At 36.1% G+C, this 19248-nt stretch overlaps 1 protein-coding gene across 1 annotated transcript in view; it reads right to left on the bottom strand.

The window, feature by feature from the left end:
* The window catches only part of IFT57 (intraflagellar transport 57), a 52085-nt gene extending 40271 nt beyond the window's left edge, over positions 1–11814 (bottom strand). Inside the window, exons 1-5 of the mRNA XM_007098584.3 lie at positions 11486–11814; positions 8843–9005; positions 7901–8019; positions 5423–5513; positions 1092–1160 (exon numbers count right to left, since the gene is read on the bottom strand). Of these exons, the coding sequence (XP_007098646.2) occupies positions 1092–1160; positions 5423–5513; positions 7901–8019; positions 8843–9005; positions 11486–11697 (654 nt within the window). The 5' untranslated portion in view covers positions 11698–11814. The remainder of the gene's footprint in view (positions 1–1091; positions 1161–5422; positions 5514–7900; positions 8020–8842; positions 9006–11485) is intronic.
* Between the last annotated feature and the right edge of the window lie 7434 nt (positions 11815–19248).

Genomic DNA, 19248 nt, shown 5'->3' on the forward strand with positions numbered 1-19248 from the left:
AGAATATTACATTCCAGGAGCATCTGGGTGGCTCAGTCAGGTGAGCGTCCGACTCTTGATTTCGGCTCAGGTTGTGATGTCACAGTTCATGGGATTGAGACCTTCATCAGGCTCCATCCTGACAGCACAGAGACTGCTTGGGATTCTCTCTCTCTCTCTCTCTCTCTCTCTCTCTCTCTGCCCCTATCCTGCTCGTGGTCTGTTTCTCTCTTTCTCTCAAAAATAAATACACTTAAAATAAAACAGTTAAAACATTAAAAAAAAATATTATATTCCATGCATACCTTTTTGAACAATTAAGTATCATTTATTTGAATATATATATAATGAAATACAAAAATCCTACATGTACTTTTGAAATATCTCATTGAGGGGCTCCTGGGTGACTTAGGTGGTTAAGCCTCTGACTTTAGCTCAGGTCATGATCTCTTGGTTTGTGAGTTCAAGCCCTGCATCAGGCTCTGTGCTGACAGCTCAGAGCCTGGACCCTGCTTCGGACTGTGTCTCCCTCTCTCTCTGCCCCTCCCCTGATTGTGCTCTGTCTCTCACTTCTCTCAAAAATAAACATTAAAAATAATTTTTTTAAAAAAAGGAAACATTTCATTGAGTGGGTTCTCATTTATAGACTACATTTATTTCCTAATTAACATAAACCTACACTGACTTAAAGCAAGGTCTGACTACTTTATCCATATACCAGTCTTAAAATAATCCATTTTAATTTCAAAGAATTACCATTTAAGTATTTTCCTATAATCAAGACCATTCAATACTAGTCAATTAGAATGGAAAATAACTTGAAATCAAATAATGTCTTTCTATAATAAAAATGACAAATGAGTTATTTTCAGTTTATATGAGAAGCAGTATGTGGATTTTCCATGGTACAGATTAGAGGCTGTCTCACTCGACCCTCCAGATTTTTTATTTGCTATAATTATAACATTTTATATATAGGAAACAACTTTTGAGAGCTACTTTTCACATCATGCACAAAACAATGGCAAACAATGGTTTCTACTTGTTTCAACTTTCAGCAGAACAAGTATACTGATTGCTTGTTGGTCCTGTGTGTATTCCATGTAACTTACCAAGCGATATGTCTGGGCCTTCAAAACGTTGAGATCAATAAAGTTTTCTTCATTGTCTGTCTCCTCTTCCTTAGAAAAATAAGAGTTTTAAAAGTTAATAATTATAAAAAGTTACAATTTAAAAAATGTATTTCCAGTTTTTACGTACACAATATACTAAGCTCAATATAAAGACCAATGCAGGAAAGGGTATTTAAAAGCCTGGTAGTGTGTGTAAACTAGGGCATAATGTTATTAACAGGTCATCTGTTTTTAGAGGTTTTAATGGTGTCTTTTACAACAGGGCCTTTTTATAGTTACTGAAAAAAGAAAAACAAGGAAGAAGGAAGAGCCATTACTATAAAACTAGGGATAAATAAGCATAAGAATAAGAAACAGTACAGAGTGGTATATATGAAATAGAAAGATAATGGAAGGAGTTAATGTCAATTTTGAGTAACATGACTAAAATGGACAAAAATGAAGTTGACAGACACAGAATATTCTCACCTGCACTGTGGACCAATCCCATTAATTCATATTTTTGACATCTCATCTCTTATATGTTCAAGTTTAATAAATTACTAAGTTTAGTCATTAGTACTCTTTGGCCCATGGGCCCTAGGTCTATTTAAAGATATTAAAATATTAAATCTATTTAAAGATATAAATATATATTTGAGATACTAACCTTGTATCTTAGATATTAACTATCTTAAAGGATAGTTGATGTAGATTCAAAGTTGGTTCTGACCCCTGGGCCAATTGGTGTGGGCTGTAGGGTCAGAAGTGACCCTTTGAGAGGCAATCCCCTCCCCAATATACAGCAAATATGAAGTCTTGAGCAGGTTCTAAAGCATGAAGGTCAAAAAATTAGCTCCCCTTTCTCTTCAAATGTCTCTGTGGTGATAAGTGACATAGCGGGTGAAACAAATTTAACAATAACCCAGGCTTAAGGACGTGGTAATACAGCAAATGGAGCTTGGTCCTCAAAGGAAAAAATTATTTGTTGGACACTTCCACACATACAGTGATTTTAAGAATTTAGAAGGATGTAAGACAGTGGTTCTCAAAATGTGGTTCTGAGACCACAGCATCAGCATCACCTGGGAACTTGTTAGGATGCAAATTCTAAGGTCCCATCCCAGATCACTCTGAAACTCTGGGGGGTGGGGCCACTAAGGTAAGTTATGAGAACTATGCTAATCTTTGGGGAACTGGAAAGATTTTTGTAAAATATGAACCAATGTAAATGCAGAGTATAAATAGACTCAACTGACATTTACTTTTTTATGTTTACATTTTTTTACATTTACATTTTTAGGGAGGAGGAGCAGTGGAGCATAGAGGTGTACACAAAATTGATGTAACTGTTTACATCTTAAATCTTAACCATAAATGCAGATGCACACCTTTGAGACGCGGCTCAGTTTATTGTGTGTTTGCACTAATGATGACCTACTTAACAACGAGAGTAAATGACTGAAACGCCAATGACTTGATGCCCATGGGAGAGAGACAAGTTTATTATGCTTTTACAATAACCTAATCAGTACAGTTTACATAGGGGATCAATAAATACTTGTTGAATTAGTACTGGATTAAACACTAATAGGCAAAAAGCTTTAATAGTAGGCAGTCAAAAAAAAGATTTGTTACTAAATATTATTAAGACAGTATTCAAAAGCAATTTGAATATAAACAGACTTACCAAAAAAGCTTTAAAATAAATGGAGTATTCTGATTTTGGTTATTTAGAAGACACTGAACAATTTCCTACTGTTTCTTTGCTTAGCATATACCCTTTTACTTCTCTAACTGCCAATTACTAAGTATATGATTATATACAGCAGGTAAAAATATTGTTTTGTGACCAATACTTGTTTTACCTTTTTAACAGTTATCAGTGTGTCCTACCTTGATATGACAAGTCTAAAACTGAAGGATTCTAGTTTCTAGATGATTATAGCAGAATTTTACTCTGTCAGAAATTAATCTTTTCCATCCTTGAGCCACCTCAAACTCTGGCAACAAAATAATGTAACATCCCACTGTCCAAATGCTTTTTAGCACTGATCTCCTTAACAAAAGGAATGGGAGAGGTAACTGAGGGCTCCTTAGAATATGATAAGAAAAAGAAAGAAAGAAAGAAAGAAAGAAAGAAAGAAAGAAAGAAAGAAAGAAAGAGAGAAAGAGAGAAAGAGAGAGAGAAAGAGAGAAAGAGAGAAAGAGAGAAAGAGAAAGAGAGAGAGAAAGAAAGGGAAAAAGAAAGAAAGAAAAAAGGAAAAAATTCAAGAGACTTGACATAAGGGAACTAACTAACAGCCTCAGGGCTTTGAAGAAGGCCTTCAGTTTGGTCTTATGACAGTAGAAGGACTTTACCTTATAGTTGGGAAGAAATGTGCAAAGAGGCTGCTTTCTAGTTTGTATCTCTAATTTACATACCTAATGATGCTGCTTTGGACTTCAAAGGGTTCTCAGAAAAAAATCAGCTATAATTTCTACAAGTTACACAGCAATTTACTGACAGCTGATTTGGTAGTCAAATATTTAATGAATATCCACTTTGCACCAAGCACTGTACAATAACGTAGAGGTACAAAAAAAGTGTAAATTTGGTTTCCACCTTCAGAGCTTTCTTTCTGGCTAGTAGGTTTTTGTACCTTTTTTTTTTCCCCTGACTGGCAGGTTTCAGTTATGTCTCTGAAGCTAAAAGTTGATGCGCTAGGACCAGGTTTCTGTTCATAAACCATTAACTAATAAACAGTTACTAAAAAGACAAGATGAGGAAAATACCTGAGTAAAATTAATGAGGTGAACAATTGGCAATATGTGAGAACTTAACATTCTCTGGGCCTGAATGAAAAGATCTATTACACAAGAAAAAAGTCTAAACTCCTTAAAAATGGCGAAAATGATCTGGACTTGGTCTATCTTCCTTGTTAATCTTATCTCACACACACACACACACACACACACACACACACACACCCGCCTCATTTAGGGTATCTGGCCCCAGTGGTCTTTTCTCAGATCCTTGATCAAGCTAAGCTCCTTCCTGCCTCAGAGCCTTTGTACATACAGTTCCACCAGCGTCTTGCCCAATAGGTGCTCAATAAAACACATGCAGAATGAATATACATTTACCTTAATTTTTTAAATGTGTCATATTTAAAAAGATATCTATTAAATTCATTACTTTTACAATGGTCTTTTTCCTTCTGTAAATAACAGAATGATCTTTTTTATATTTACAGTTTAAAATATTTATGCTCTGATAAGACACATTAAAAACTTTGATAATACAAAGAAGCACAGAAAAGAAAATAATCATCCATAATCTTTCTATCCATATGTAACTAATGTTGACATATTGTTATTTTTTCTTTTTTTGTATATTTTACATACTTGAATTTATGCATACAGCATAAGTTATCATCCCTATGTCAATAACATTTCTTTGTAAACAATCTTAATGGCTATACAATATTCTACTATTTGGATATAGTCTAATTTATTTAATGGTTATTTTCAGCATTTGCTATAAAATGATGCAGTGATTAATATCTTTGTAGTATATAATCACATAATAAATTAAGCTGAAATATAGAATATACTTATTATCTACTTATTTAAAAATTCACCTTGAAAATGTAATTGGTTTATGACAGTAAAGTACACTTTAAAAAAGGGTTTTTTCCTGCTATTTCAATTTCAGATCACATTATACTTCCTAAAACACCATGGTCAATCCATCTCTGGTTATGAGAAAGTGTTCTTTGTCTCTACCATGTTAGTTGTCTAATCTGTTATAGACTTGATTATTTAGTTTCAGAATATAAATAGAATGTTAAGAATGGTAAAGGCCAAGATACTGCCCAACAATTTAAATAATGTTGGTATTTATAAGTATTTTTAAAAATTCCTAACGGGTGGTACTTATTCTAATTTTAGAAGCATACAGAAGTCCCTGAGAAATGAATACTGTTCTTATGAAGCAGAATATATTAATCCTAAATACTACTGTTCTTTTTAAGTTCTTTATTATTTATAGCCTATTTAAAATCAAGAATGGTTGCTAATAAAATGGTTACTCATATAACTAGCAGTTCACTATTTCCTGTCTATAGTTTAAGAACCTTGACTATATCAGACCTCAGTCATTAGAAACCATGAGCATTAACTTAACCAAAAGTCTAAACAACTGATACTGGGTACACTATTTAAAAGCTTTTCTTCTCTAGAAACAATGAAACAAAATATATTCCTGAAAATGGAAATCTGGGGGAATTAAAGGAAGGGAAAGAAATCCAAAACAAAAACAAAAACAAAAAGTTCAGCAACACACATACCACAAATTCTTCATCCACTTTATTTAATGTTAATTCTGCATCATCTTCTGGGACAGTTTCTTCTTCTAATTCTTCCACTGGGTATGTTGGTCTAAAATAATAAAGCTTAGTATGAGAGGAGAGTTAAAAACAAAGCATTTTAGCATGACAAAAAGGTATAATGTGAATATTAAGAATCCCTTCTACACCAGATATTATCCTTTTCTACCTGCCTTCCATAATCACCATTACATGTTTGATGTACTCTTTCTGAAACTTTCTACATAAAGAAGCAAAAATGTTTCTCTCCAAATTTAAAGAATAAATTTACACAATTAGGATGGTAACATGCATATAGTTACCCAATATACTTTTTTCACTTACTAATATACCACATTTAAGTACATATACATTTTTCTCTCCCCCCCACCCCCCGGCACTGTATTCCATTGAACTGTTAAATAGTACCATAACTAATTTAATTAGCAACTATGGATGAACATTGAGGTGGTTTCTGGTTTTCTTTACTAAACAATTTTACAAAGATCATCCTTGTACATTTATCTTTACGTCTATCAATTACAATTAATTTATACCAGTAAAACGAATAGCTGGGTCAACAACTTTGTACATTGTATTGTTTTGACGTATATCACCAAAAACCAACTTCCAAAATGTTACCCTACTTCACATTCCCAAAAACAGTGACTCCATTTCCACATGTTCACCAATATTGTAAATAAATGTTAATCTTTGCCAATCATATACATGAAAAATCTCTCTTGTTTTATTGCATTTCTTTCACAGGAGAATGATTGAACACTTTTTCATGGTTTAATCAGTTATTGGTGTTTCTTTTCCAGTGAAATGTCTATTTATGCCCTTTGCCCTTTTGTATGTTAAGAAAATGGGTGCTTTGCTTAACTTGTGTTAAAACTATTTTTTCCAGTCTATTACTTATATAATCTTGGCCATTCAGGATTTTTACAATTCTTGTTACATAGACTTGGCAACCTCTTCTTGCATGGATCCTAGCTTTTCCCTCACATGACACATCTCAACCACCTTTGACTTTTTAGTACTCCTACAGTTTCATTTTTCACATTTACACCTTTCATCAATCTGAAATTTATTTTGATGGAATAAGAAAGGCTCCAGCTTATTTCCAAAATCTAATCAGTGGTCCTAATACTAAGTATTGAACAATCATTTCTCCATCAAGATTAGTGACATGTATTTCCCATATTAAAAATACCCAAAAGTACTTAGGTTTATTTCTGGAAACTTATTTTAAAAATCTATACCTCAGACAGGTTAACAAAATATAAAAATCAACATTTAAAAAATAAATTTCCTATTTTTTTATTAATTAGAATTAGATAATGTCTAAAAGGCAATGTTCTTCTAGGATTTGTTTTGACATATTTAATAAGTAAAATAGTCATCTATAAATATGTAACTTCTATGTAAACTACACATTACATAGCTGACATATTCTCTGATGCCTGTTTTCAATATTTTCCCCTCTTTTCCCTCCCCATATATTTACAGTCCTTATAAATTATCAAAATCACAATACGTGGCCAAGAATTAGATATGCCTACAAATAAAGGAAGTACAAAACTGAATAATGGTTGAGAAACGGATCACTTCAGGTGAATTTAGAACACATTGGACAATAAAATTAATAATATTTAAAAATGCCAAATGGAGTATCACATCTCATAACTTTTCTTGGAGTCCAATAAAGAAGTAATCTGAATCATATAGTTATTCCTTATACCGCACTAACTCATAATATTTAGGTTGAAGCATAAAATTGCCATTTTTTAGTTCATTAGTAGATGAATATTAGTTATTTCATACGGTTTAAAATGCTGTGAGCATCTGTGATATACAAAGTGCTATGCTAACTGCTATACAGTATATATGAAGAGTTTATAGTTTCTGGCAAGAAAGCCTGACCTGAAAACAAATGAGTTTAAAACCAAGGGATAAATATGATCATAGAAATATAAACAACACATCACTGTCAAGTCAGAGAAAGAAACAATAAACAAGATCTAAGAGAATGTCAGGTGGCTTCTTCAGATGGCTATTATTCTTGGCCAGTATCTATAAAAAAAGGGAAAATCCCATTTTAAAGTACTATATTAATTTCCATTTTTTCCTTAAATCTACAGCTATCAGTTACCACCATGTATATTCCATCTTTGTGTATATAAATAAAGAGATCTTGAAAAAATTTCCTTCATTGATGAAGATATTCATTTACAGTTGAACCTTTAATAATTACTTAAATTTGAATTGGGCAAGAGCATGATAAAATCAGATATTCCAGTTTTGTCTATACACAGACATTTTTAATCACTTGTGGCATTTTCAGTTTAGAATAGTCAAGAGGAAGTACTCCCTGTCAGTTCAATTAAACAGCTCTGAACCCACAGAGGAAAAAGCTATCCACATAAAATTACCATTGTCAGGTTGGGTAATTTTTACCTTTTCCAGGTGAAACCAATATATTTTAATGCTTCTTCAGCTAGACAGTCAAGAACATAGCATATATGTTCTCCAAATCCTGACTTTAATTTTGAAGGAGGAAAATCTGCAGTTCTACCCTGAAATACAAAAGATATACAGTGTCTTATTTGTTATTTATATTCCATATGTCAAAATATTTTAAGCAAAGTACTCCTGAAAAAGTCTATTGCTTCTCTATTTCTCAAATATGGTTTAAAATAATGAACTATATTGCTTCTTAGAAGTCCATCTTTTCTATCCATTGATACATACACTAAAGGAAAATGAGGATGTTTTATTGTCAAAGGTATCAAATTGAAAGGCAATAACCCCATGACAGAACAAGTAACTGATCCTATTAGGGTGAAAAAACAAAAACAAAAACAAAAAAAACAGTAAAGCTACTAGCTTGGTATCCTATCATTAAACAACCATAGGAAGGACAGAATGAATCACTTGTCAAAAGTTAATAACATGTATACCAAAAGTTCTTACTGAATGCCCCCCAGGAAAAGTCAGAAATGAAAAGTACAACCAACCGCTATCATGGTCTATTAAATCAAAGTTCCCTTTCAAAATACAATGTTTCAGCTTCCTACTAGCATTTTTTAAAAGGAGAACTAAGTATCCATAAATTTACCTCTGAGACATAACAAGATTAAGAAAAATATTATTACTTTGGGCTACAAAGAGTACATTGAACATTTTTAGAAGTGGCATTAATATTATAATACCAACCATTCTGAGGTTTTATCTGAAAAAAACCCAAATATAATTTTACATACGTATGTATTGGGTGTGTATAGATATTGTTATTCATAGACAATTCATCTAAAAGGGTAGCATCTATGTTGTTGAATTACCAATATTAAAATTCATAACTTGACAACATTCTGAAAGAAGACAGTTATTTACACTTACAAAGGATCGAAGCTCAGATAATATGTTAGATATAGTTGCATTAGGGTCATCATATTCTTGAGGTTGCTCAAAGGGGCGTCCTGCTTTGTTAATCAACCAAGCAGCAAGAGTGCAAAACATGTAGAACTGTTCACCAGGGTTGGTAGGCAGTGCAAAATAGTGTCTGTTTCAAAACAAGGGGGGAGGATGGAATATGAAATATTTTAATGGCTTTAATTTTAATTTAACATTTTTTAAATTAAAAAAAAATCTGCAATTCACCCTTTGAAGTTTCCAGTAATCCACAACACTCATATTAAAGTTTTTAATCAACAGGACTAGGGTAATTACTACTGTACACAAAATATTAGATCAAAGAACTTACACTCAAGTAAATGCAGGGCATGTTAAAAAACTGATCATGTACAACTTTTGCCAAAATCATTTATGTCAGGAATAATTAATAAGAGAGTACCTCTTGAAAATGGTAATTTGGAATTAAAGAGAATTTCAGAGTTTAACAAAAGACCTTTATGATTATTCACTATGCATTTTTACATATTTTACAATGTCCCTGGTATCTTTACATACTGTTCCTAACCTATCGGGTATGTTAAACAGTTGTTCTCATCTTGGCTGCATAGCTGAATCCCCTGAGGAGCTCCTCAAACTATAGCTACTGGACCAAGCATTGCTTATTCCCTCATGAATTAAATCAGAACTTCTGGGAGTAGAGCCCCAGTACAAGTATGTTCCAAAAGCTTCGTATATGGTTTTGAGATGCAGCCAGCCTCAACAACCACTAAGTAGCATATCCACAGTCTAACAAACATTTATTGACTTTTGCTAAATCCCTTAGCCTACTAAAAACAGTCCTAGGAAGATCAATATGATTTATACTTAAATAGGTTAAGAATAAAACTTGCTAACAACATTTGAGTCAGCTGATCAACGATCTAATTTTGCCCTTTTATGTGCAGTTATTGCCATTATGTTCATAACTGTATTTATAGCTATTATAACTATTTTAAATAAGAATCAGCAGTCTACTCTTTCATGTTTTCCAAAGTTTGTCCTGCAGGGTAAGTGTAAATGTTTTGAAAGGTAAGAGATGGCTGGGAAGAAAAAGGTAATGAAGTTCTTCCAGGTATATGTTCACAACCCCTTCAAAGTACCCACTGCTAAAAATTCATCTTTTCCTTACTGGCTGATGACAAGTCCATGACACAGGACTGGATACTGAAAGATCCTCCAGACCTAGTAGAGCGGTTTGCAAACTTTAGCATGCATCAGAATCACCTGAAAAGCTTGTTAAACACAGACTTCTAGGCTCCACCCCTAAAATTTCTGATACAGTAGACCAGGGAAAGGGCCCGTGGAACTGCACTTCTAATAAGTTCCCAAGTGATACTGCTTTTGGTCTGATGACCACACTCTTGAGAACCATTAAATTAGGATATTGCCACTCAAATCCATGATTCAAAATATCCTGCTGAACTCCTGAGGAAATAGTACTGAGGTTATATCACTAGAGCCTTAAAGCCATTTTCTTTTAGTTTGAAAAATATACTTGGGGGCAAAAATGCATTTTTATCATAGAAAATGTTGGTTATTTATATTATCCTGTTTAATTCATTTATGTAATAACTCTCAATCTCACAATTTCTATCATGGATCAAGCAACACTACTTTTTCCTCTAACTTTTATTATAGACCGACTTAGCAATATGGGCAGTTTACATAGAGCCTACATATCTTAAAATTCAAGCTATTGGAAGAGATCGACTAATGAGATCAAAACTGTCATGGGAAATTATTTTAGCCAAGCTATACCCATTCAAAGAAATCACTACAGATTTTTAATCTAAATTGCACTTTACACAATAAACAAATCTAAGTATTAGCTTATTTATCTGACTATCACTAAGCTACACTAACTGGAAGAGAAAGTGCTAGCTGTGCATTACCCTCAACAACTAATGGCATTGACTTCAGGATATGATGGACTGTTCCCCACCAGAACAAGGGCAGAATTTTAGGTTGTACGATAGACACAGTTCCAGTAGCTGTCGTTTCATTTGTCTTTTCCACTTCTTAGTTTCTGAGAGTACTGTTACTGCAAAGGCAGGAGTCTTTTAAACCATAACAATTAATCAACAAGTTTACTTACTGCATATAAAGTCGAGCAAGGTCCTAGGTACCCGCAGTTAACCACTTGTAGAGACAAATTATCTCAGAGGAAAACAAAAACTAGAAGCAGCTAAAGTGATATTCATCTTTGGGAATGAGATTATGGGTGATTTCAGTATTTTTTTTCTACACCCTTTCTTGTGTTTTTTTGAGTCCTCTACAATAGGTTCTTTTACAACTTTTATAATCAGAAAAAACAGTTTGCATTTTGTGGAGGTGCGTGGGTGCTTTAAAGTCTAGGAAAGCCGTCTTCCAGTCTTTTCTGCGTTTCTGAAACTTTACTCTCTCTAAAAAACACCAAGTCTCAACTCTGTGAACTCCGTGGCCTCTGTCGCCAAGTTCGGGGGGAAGTGCCCCTTCCTGCCTAGGAAGATGGAGGCAAGTGCAACTCGCGTTCAAGGTTCCCCAGAAGGCGGAGGAGGCATCTCCCCGGGCCTGGCCGGCTCCCAGGCGCTGGAGAACGAGGGCACCCACCTGGACGGGGGCTTCAGGTTGTTCTTCCGGAGGAGTTCCTCCTCGTAGTGGAGTAGCTTCAGCTTCTCCACCAGGTCCTCCATCACCACGAACATGTGGTAGGCCGCACCAGGCCCCCGCTCCACGACCACCTCCCCGGCCCCTTCGCCGCGGGACCGAGACACCCCATCCTCCAAACCTGAGGGCGTGACCACTGCCGTCGCAGCCGCCATCACAGAGCAGGCAGAAAGAGCCCCGCGTGGGCTTCGGCCCACAGACCTCGGCCGCCTGAGCCGCCTGCGTTGCCGCAGACGGGACCGCCGCGACCGGTTACCAAGCGACCGCCGAGCAACCCGTCTCCAGGGAAACTAGACTCCGCCTCCTTCCCGCCCTGTTTTCTTCTAAATTCCCTCCAACCAGGGCGGGCTTTCTGGATGACGTCACGCCGGGACAGCGCCCCGAGCCTCTGGGGAGGAGATGGCTGAGAGGCAGTCCCGCCCCTCGTGGGGGCGTGGCCTTCCCCCCCCCACCCCCCGTCGGGTGCACGCCTCCTGGCAAAGGAGGGGCGGAGCTCATTTGTGCTGAGATCTCCCTGTAGCTCTTAGCTGGCTGGGAGCTGGTTGGGCCTGCTGGTTAAGGACCGCTGCCCCGCGGGCGTCTGAGTTAGCCACGGGTAGCCTTGAAAAAAATCAAACAGAAAGGAAGACGTGCACTGTTGAAGGCTAAGGTAGCCCACGACTATGATTTGCTTTTTCTTCTCAAAATTGGAAGTTTTCGAAGTTGCAACAATAGTGTCGTAGGTTTCCCTTCATCTCAGGAACTTTCCAACAAGAGGTTTCTGTATTTGCTGCATTTAACAGTACAGTATATTATAAACCTTGAAATATTATAATTCCCGGTTGTTACTCTGGCGCTAGAAAAAGGAAGGGGTGGGGGAAAAGAAGGGCAGGAGATGAGCAAAAAGGAGGCGTTGGGAAGGATTTGTTCTACCTCCGAAACATGAATTCTAAGTTCACATCCCGTTGATTAATCTGTTTCAAGCCCATTACATGTAACATAAAGTTTTGAGGTTCCTTGTTAAAAATCAAGATAAAGGGGATTGTCTTGAATTTCTCTGTGCCACAGCTCTGTGTTGCAAAAGTTACTACTGTACTCTGCAGCTATTAGAAAGACATAGCTGACCACAGCTTTACAGTTTTCAAAAAAGGCTTGTGTATCAAGCAGTTTTCCAAAAAGCTGCATAAAAAATGAGGTAGATGGTGGATGTGTGGAGATTTCGTGGGAGAAGAAAATGTGTAGGAGGAGGCTGAAAATGTGTTTGTGTTTATAATGTGATTTGGGAAAGATCTCTGATGTATTATACCTGCTACTGGAGAATATGGAAGACTCACATTTTTTGACATAACTGAAGTTTGAAATTTATCTGTAATATATTTTTGTTCTTGTTAGAAAATGGGTGGAGGAATACTTTTCATTTTAATATCAGTCTAGACCTAACTTCTCTCTGATACTAATAACGTGAAAAATCAGGCAAATAAATACTTTTTTCCACTTACCAGAGAAAGGAAATACATACAATAACTTAGAAATAACTCAAAGAGCCACAGATAACTTTAATTTTTTATTTTTTTTTAATTTTTTTTTGAGAGGGAGAGAATGCATGTGTGTGCACATGTGGGAGTGAAGAGGGGCAGAGAGAGAGGGAGAGAGATAATCTTAAGCAGGCTCCATGCCCAACCCAGAGCCCTTGGGACTCACTCTCATATCTGTGAGATCATAATCAGAGCTGAAATCAAGAGTCAGATGCTCACTGGACTGAGCCACCCCGGTGCCCCAAGTCTTGCTTTTTAAATGAATAACATTTTACTGGCCTACTGCAAGTCATTAACCAGTTGATTTTAATAAAGATAGGTTGGAGGGGCCCCTGGGTGGCTGTCAGGTAAGGGTCCTACTCTTGACATTGGCTCAGGTCATGATCTCACAGGTCATGAGTTCAAGCCCCACATTAGGCCCTGTGCTGGTAGCCTGGAACCTACTTTAGGATTCTGTCTCCCTCTCTCTCTGCCCCTCCCACGCTTGCTCTCTATCTCCCTTTCAAAATAAATAAAAATAAACTTAAAAAAATAAAAATAAAAAAGATAGATTGGAAAGTTGGATTTGACTGTACTCCACTGCAGATTTGATCTTTTTCTTTGCTAACTTGGAAGAGTGTTTCTCACTCATACATCCCCACTCCAGCCACCACATATATGGGCGAGGGATGCTATGGTAACTTTCAGTAACTTTCAGACTGCAAGATAGATGTTACGATTGGAGAAAAAAATGGAAGTTCAGGTCCATGCTTTACGATGCTTGGTTAATCAACAAACAACCTGTGGCTGTTTAAATGACACTCAAAAAGGCTATGGGTAAATTAGTTACACCCAGGGAGATAGATGTTTACTCAAGGCATGCTGCCTGCATAAGATGTTTTGACATTTTCAGAAAGTTATATATAGCACTCAAGATGAAATAGCCAAACATTGTTTTTTGGCGAAGAAACGCTCCAATAACATATGTATTTTGACTGAAGGGGAAAAAAATCCCACCTGTCCCAGAACTTAGCCATTTTCTTCTCAGGTACAATACTGACGCATCCTGGCTTAAAAGCAGTATGAAGAATTATTTTTCCCCTTCATTGTTGTGAAGAAGAAAAAAAGACTAAATTATAAAGTGTCCCCCAGTAAGTGTGGCCCAGAAAGAATGAAAGAAACAAAAAAGCCAACTATTCAACATTGTGTGTTTTCCCACAGAAAAAAAAGATGGGAAACAACACCGAAATGTCATTACATTTTTATAAGGCCCAGGGATTATTTTTGCTGACTCTTTATTTGCCCACAATAGTTGATAACACTTCTCTTTCCCTGGCGGAAGTAGTTTCCTTCACACATGTGAGATGCACACTTAAATCCTCATCTGGCTGTTTCAGCCACTTAGAAACTTTGGATTACATTTTTGTTAGCAGTTTTGCAAGAGTAGCTCATATGTTGACCAGGGAATTAGAGAAGAGCTTGAAGAGAAAGGAATGCTGATGCATATTCCTACTTCCTTTTAAGAATCTTAAGAGATTTATCCCTGGCTCTATGTGTTGACTACAATTTTGGCCAGACTTCTGACTTTGATTTTTATCTCTTGCAAACTGTGAAATGATTGGAGGTAATTTTTAAGGCCCTTAAGGCCTTTTTGTGAGTGAACGAGCTGATCTCTGGAAACTGAACAGTATCTCTATCAAAGGTGATTTAAACTAAATGGATTTCCCTGAAAGATGCTGAGCAAGGCTGGGGGTGATTAGGAATCAGGTTCAAAGATGGAGGAAAGCTTTCTAGCTACATCTCCAAATACAAGAACGAGTCCTTCAAGAAGACTGGGCATGCTTAAAGAACAACCCTCTTTCTGTTACAATTGGCTTAGTACCACCCATTCAAGATGTTAAAAACTTAGAAAGGCACTAATTGAATAAAACTTTCATAGTCTGACAGAAAGTATCTGCCAAAAATCTAAAAAGAAAAGAGTCATGTTTAAATGTGAAGCATTAAAAGCAATGCCTTTAAAGTCAAGAACAAGATGAAGACACCCACTCTTCTAAACTGTACTAGAAATCAGAGCCAGTACATTGGAAAAAGATTAGTAAGTATTGCAGAAGAAGAAACTATTGCAGGTGATAACGATTAAGTAAAAACTCCAAGAGACTCTACAGACAAGCTATTAAGGCAGCTCAGCAAGTTTGCCTCATACAAGATCTAAACTAAGAAAATAGTTACTAGAAAACCAAAAACCATATATAGCACCCAGCAATAAGTCTATCATTATCATTATGGGGAAATTGTTAAACTTCGTTGAAAGTCATAGAAAAATCCAAATAGGGATACAATGTTCATGAATAAGAAAAATTAGTTATCTTTAACCCCATCTTTAAACTCAATGCATTTTTGAATAAAATTACAAGAGGGCTGACACTGAAAATCATACATAAGAATAAATTTAAAGAAGACTGGGGAAGGAATCATGATATCAGATAGTAGTTTCCTAATCAAAGTGTAATTTAAATTAATGACATCACAGGAATAAAGAGAAAATAGAAAATCTGGAAATAGGTGGGAGTTTATTTGGAAAGTCAATATACAACAAAGTTGGTGTTACCAATTAGTGGAGAAAGATGGACTATTCAGTAAATGCTATTGAAGCTATGGGTTATCCATGTAGAAACAAAATTACATCTCTGAATTCTAACACATAAATTCCAGATGGATTAAAGACATAAATGTGAAATACTCATAGGACGTTTAGAAGGGAACAATGTAGGGAAGGATTTCTCGAAGGAAATAAAGAACAAATTTTTTTTTTTTAATTTTTTTTTTCAACGTTTTTTATTTATTTTTGGGACAGAGAGAGACAGAGCATGAACGGGGGAGGGGCAGAGAGAGAGGGAGACACAGAATCGGAAACAGGCTCCAGGCTCCGAGCCATCGGCCCAGAGCCTGACGCGGGGCTCGAACTCACAGACCGCGAGATCGTGACCTGGCTGAAGTCGGACGCTTAACCGACTGCGCCACCCAGGCGCCCCAAGAACAAATTTTAAAGGAAAGAGAAACTCATTAAAATTTAAGAACTTAGATACAAAAGAAGACTATATAAACAATGAAGAAAAGAGGTATTTGCGACCCATATAATGTCAATGGATTAGTCTCCAAAATACACAAAGGTTATCGCAAGGCCTCTGTGCCATGTTGGAGGATTTTAGATGTTTTCTTAGAGGTCAGGATTTCTTAGCCTTTAACACTGTTGACATTTTAGGCTGGATAACTCTTTGTTGTTGGGTGCTGTTATGCACATTGTAAGATGTTTAACAGCATCCCTGGCCTCTATGCACTAGATGCCAGTAGTATCCATCCATAGTTGTAACAAAAATGTCTCCAGACTTTGCCACCTGGGCCTTGGGGAACAATATCACCCCTTGTTGAGAACCAGTCCTCTAGATGCATGAGTTGAAATAGGAAATTCCTTTATAAGGACCAGGCATGTAAAGGGAAATGAGTAACTAAGCAATGTGGCTGGGGGGAAGGGGAGGAGCAGGGAGTGAGAGAAAGACTGGTGAACTAGAAAACTCATGCACCATCTCAAGGAGGGGGCATTTTTGTCATGTAGGAATTTGACCTAATTTTGTCATGGTTTATGATTTTGCAACAGTCTAAATCTGGATTTGTATGTCAATATGAGGTCCTAATTAATACTCTCCATACAAAATATTATTTCAGGGGCTACTTTAGTTGTTAAAGATACTTATTAATGCACTGAAGTTCAAAATTGAGAAGCCTTGTTCTTACCTTTTATTTTGATAGTCAAATCTTACTCCATTTGTAAATGTAGGAAATTTGTTATAGTCAAGTTTAAGGAGGGGATTTACAACTTAAATTTCTATAGAACTTTTAAAACTGTTCATAAACTTATCACATTTGTTTTAATATTGTCTGACAAACCATTCCAGATTCTGTTAAATTTCCTGAATTTAAATTTTAAAAAGTGGTGGGAGGGAAGGGGAATATATTCTGTAAGTCTTCCAATATTATTTGTAAACAAACTGCAATGTAAAACCAAGTCTAAATCAGTTACACGATTACATATTATAAACTGGAGTCACAAGTCAGTCTATTTCTGTAATGGGCCAAATTTTCAAATATTAGATACTTAAGTATCAAAGATGCACAAATTATTCTTTAGCATTATTATTACTATTCGGGGTTTGACTTTCATCGTTAGTGTATTTAGTGTTGCAGTTTTCCAGGTTTAAACTATACTCACCCGCCTGAGAACCAGTCATCATCCCAACCTGAAACTGAGAAGTTTCCCATGCAATGTATCAAGAGATTCCTGGCCCAGAAGGTAGAAGAGATTCTTGCCCACCAAGAACATCAGTGGGACATACTAAGTCCTAACTTGCCATAACAAACTCCCTAATTTACAAGGGGAATTGTTTTTGTCACCCATTCCCCTAGGTTTACTTCATTTTCTAGTTCTTCTCTACTAATCAAAGTCTTCTAACTCAATTTAAGATTATAGTTAACTGCTTTAGCTAACTTTGGTTCTCAAGGTAGGTAAATGTAATCCAATTATATTGTACGTATCTCAAGGTTTTGCTTTGCCTCATGGTCTCATTTTCTTTGGAGAGAAACAATACATTTGTGAACTGAGTTCAGTTTACTGCCTCTGTGTAAGTGATGGAGATAGTTAATGAAAGGTGTAAGTAGGGGTGTGTGTGTTAGAGGAGGGGGAGTGAAAGACGATTATATTTGCATGTTGGAGTGTTCCAGCAATATTGTAGAGAAGCGACTATAGGTGAATGTTGATTCTGAAGGCTGTTTGTGTAGTCAGGTGAGAGATGGTCCTGAACTGAGTGGCAATTGGAGTAGTGAAAAAGTGATACTGAGATATTAGGAGAGAGATTCAACAGAACTTTGTAATAGGCATCATGAGGTGTTCTCTAGGGCATGAATGGCACTACAAAGATGCCCCACTTTAAGGCAAGAAAACTGGCCTTTATATCCATGTCTCACTGGTTCATTGGCTATGGGCTGTCCCAGACGTCTCTGGGTGAGGTGGCTTCTATCGGCCAAGGGTAATTTTCTGGAGAAGGATGCAGCTGTGAATACCAAGTGGCCAATATTTGTAACAACTGGAGAATGGGAAAATCAGTCTGGTAAAAAGAAATCTGGGTAGGCATCAGCAGCTTTTACTACAATAGTTTACATTAAAATGCAACACTTCTGAATTTCTTTATGTGGGATATGAACTGAAATAGTGAAGATGGTCTTGAGCTAACATTTTCAAAAAAGTAAGCCTGCGAAAGCTATAACCTATTGATCAGCTATAGTGTAAACTGTCAGGAAAATAGCAGATAAGTAACTGAAAACAATACAACAGTCTAGTTTTTTTTGATAAGAGTTCTATTCCATCATATGTGATAGCAACACTTTGATTTGATACATACTGGCTACTAACAAGAATGATTGATCTGATTTTTCAGAGTTTTGAAGATTAAATAGAAATAGGTTTATTCTTTAGGGCCAGATTAAGAAAATTCAATTTATTTTACAGGCAGGGATGGGATTCTTTCCCCCAAGGAAAAATTAAATTCAAGCAGAGTAAACAACACGCTTACTTAATCGGGCTTTCTAGAGCCTAATAAAAGCAAAATCTGCTAGATGCTACACCTTCACGGTACAACTCTGCATCTCAATGCATAGTACGCCAGCCTTTCTGATGACCAGTTTCTCAAATGGTTATTGGCACCTTGTTGTGGGTGGAACCTGGTGCCCAAACCATTACATGATAATAAAACATTGAATCCAATTGCCTTATTTTTGTTCCTAGCTATTTAGTAGAGATGATTTCTACTCCATATCTACATATTTTGTTTCATGAATATAAGAAGTAATACATTCTGTCTTTACATTTAGTGAGACTTTGATAATGAGATAACATTTTTTCCTTTCTTTCTGAAGGTGTGAATGTGAAAGCGCAAACTAATAGATCCAGAGATCGCTGTTTTGCTCTTGACAGCCACGGAGAGTATTTTCTAGATTTTTTTTTTTTTTTTTGCACAGCAAATATTTGCATACATATAATGTGTTAGGCACTATGTGTGGGCATAGCGATACACAGGCTTATAAGCCTGGTGTGTGTGCTGAAATATCACATGCACTAATGCAGGATACACCTGTCAATTGGCAAGTGCAACCTATGATATA

The sequence above is a fragment of the Panthera tigris genome, chromosome C2 (assembly GCF_018350195.1).
Source record: "Panthera tigris isolate Pti1 chromosome C2, P.tigris_Pti1_mat1.1, whole genome shotgun sequence".
Taxonomy (NCBI): domain Eukaryota; kingdom Metazoa; phylum Chordata; class Mammalia; order Carnivora; family Felidae; genus Panthera; species Panthera tigris.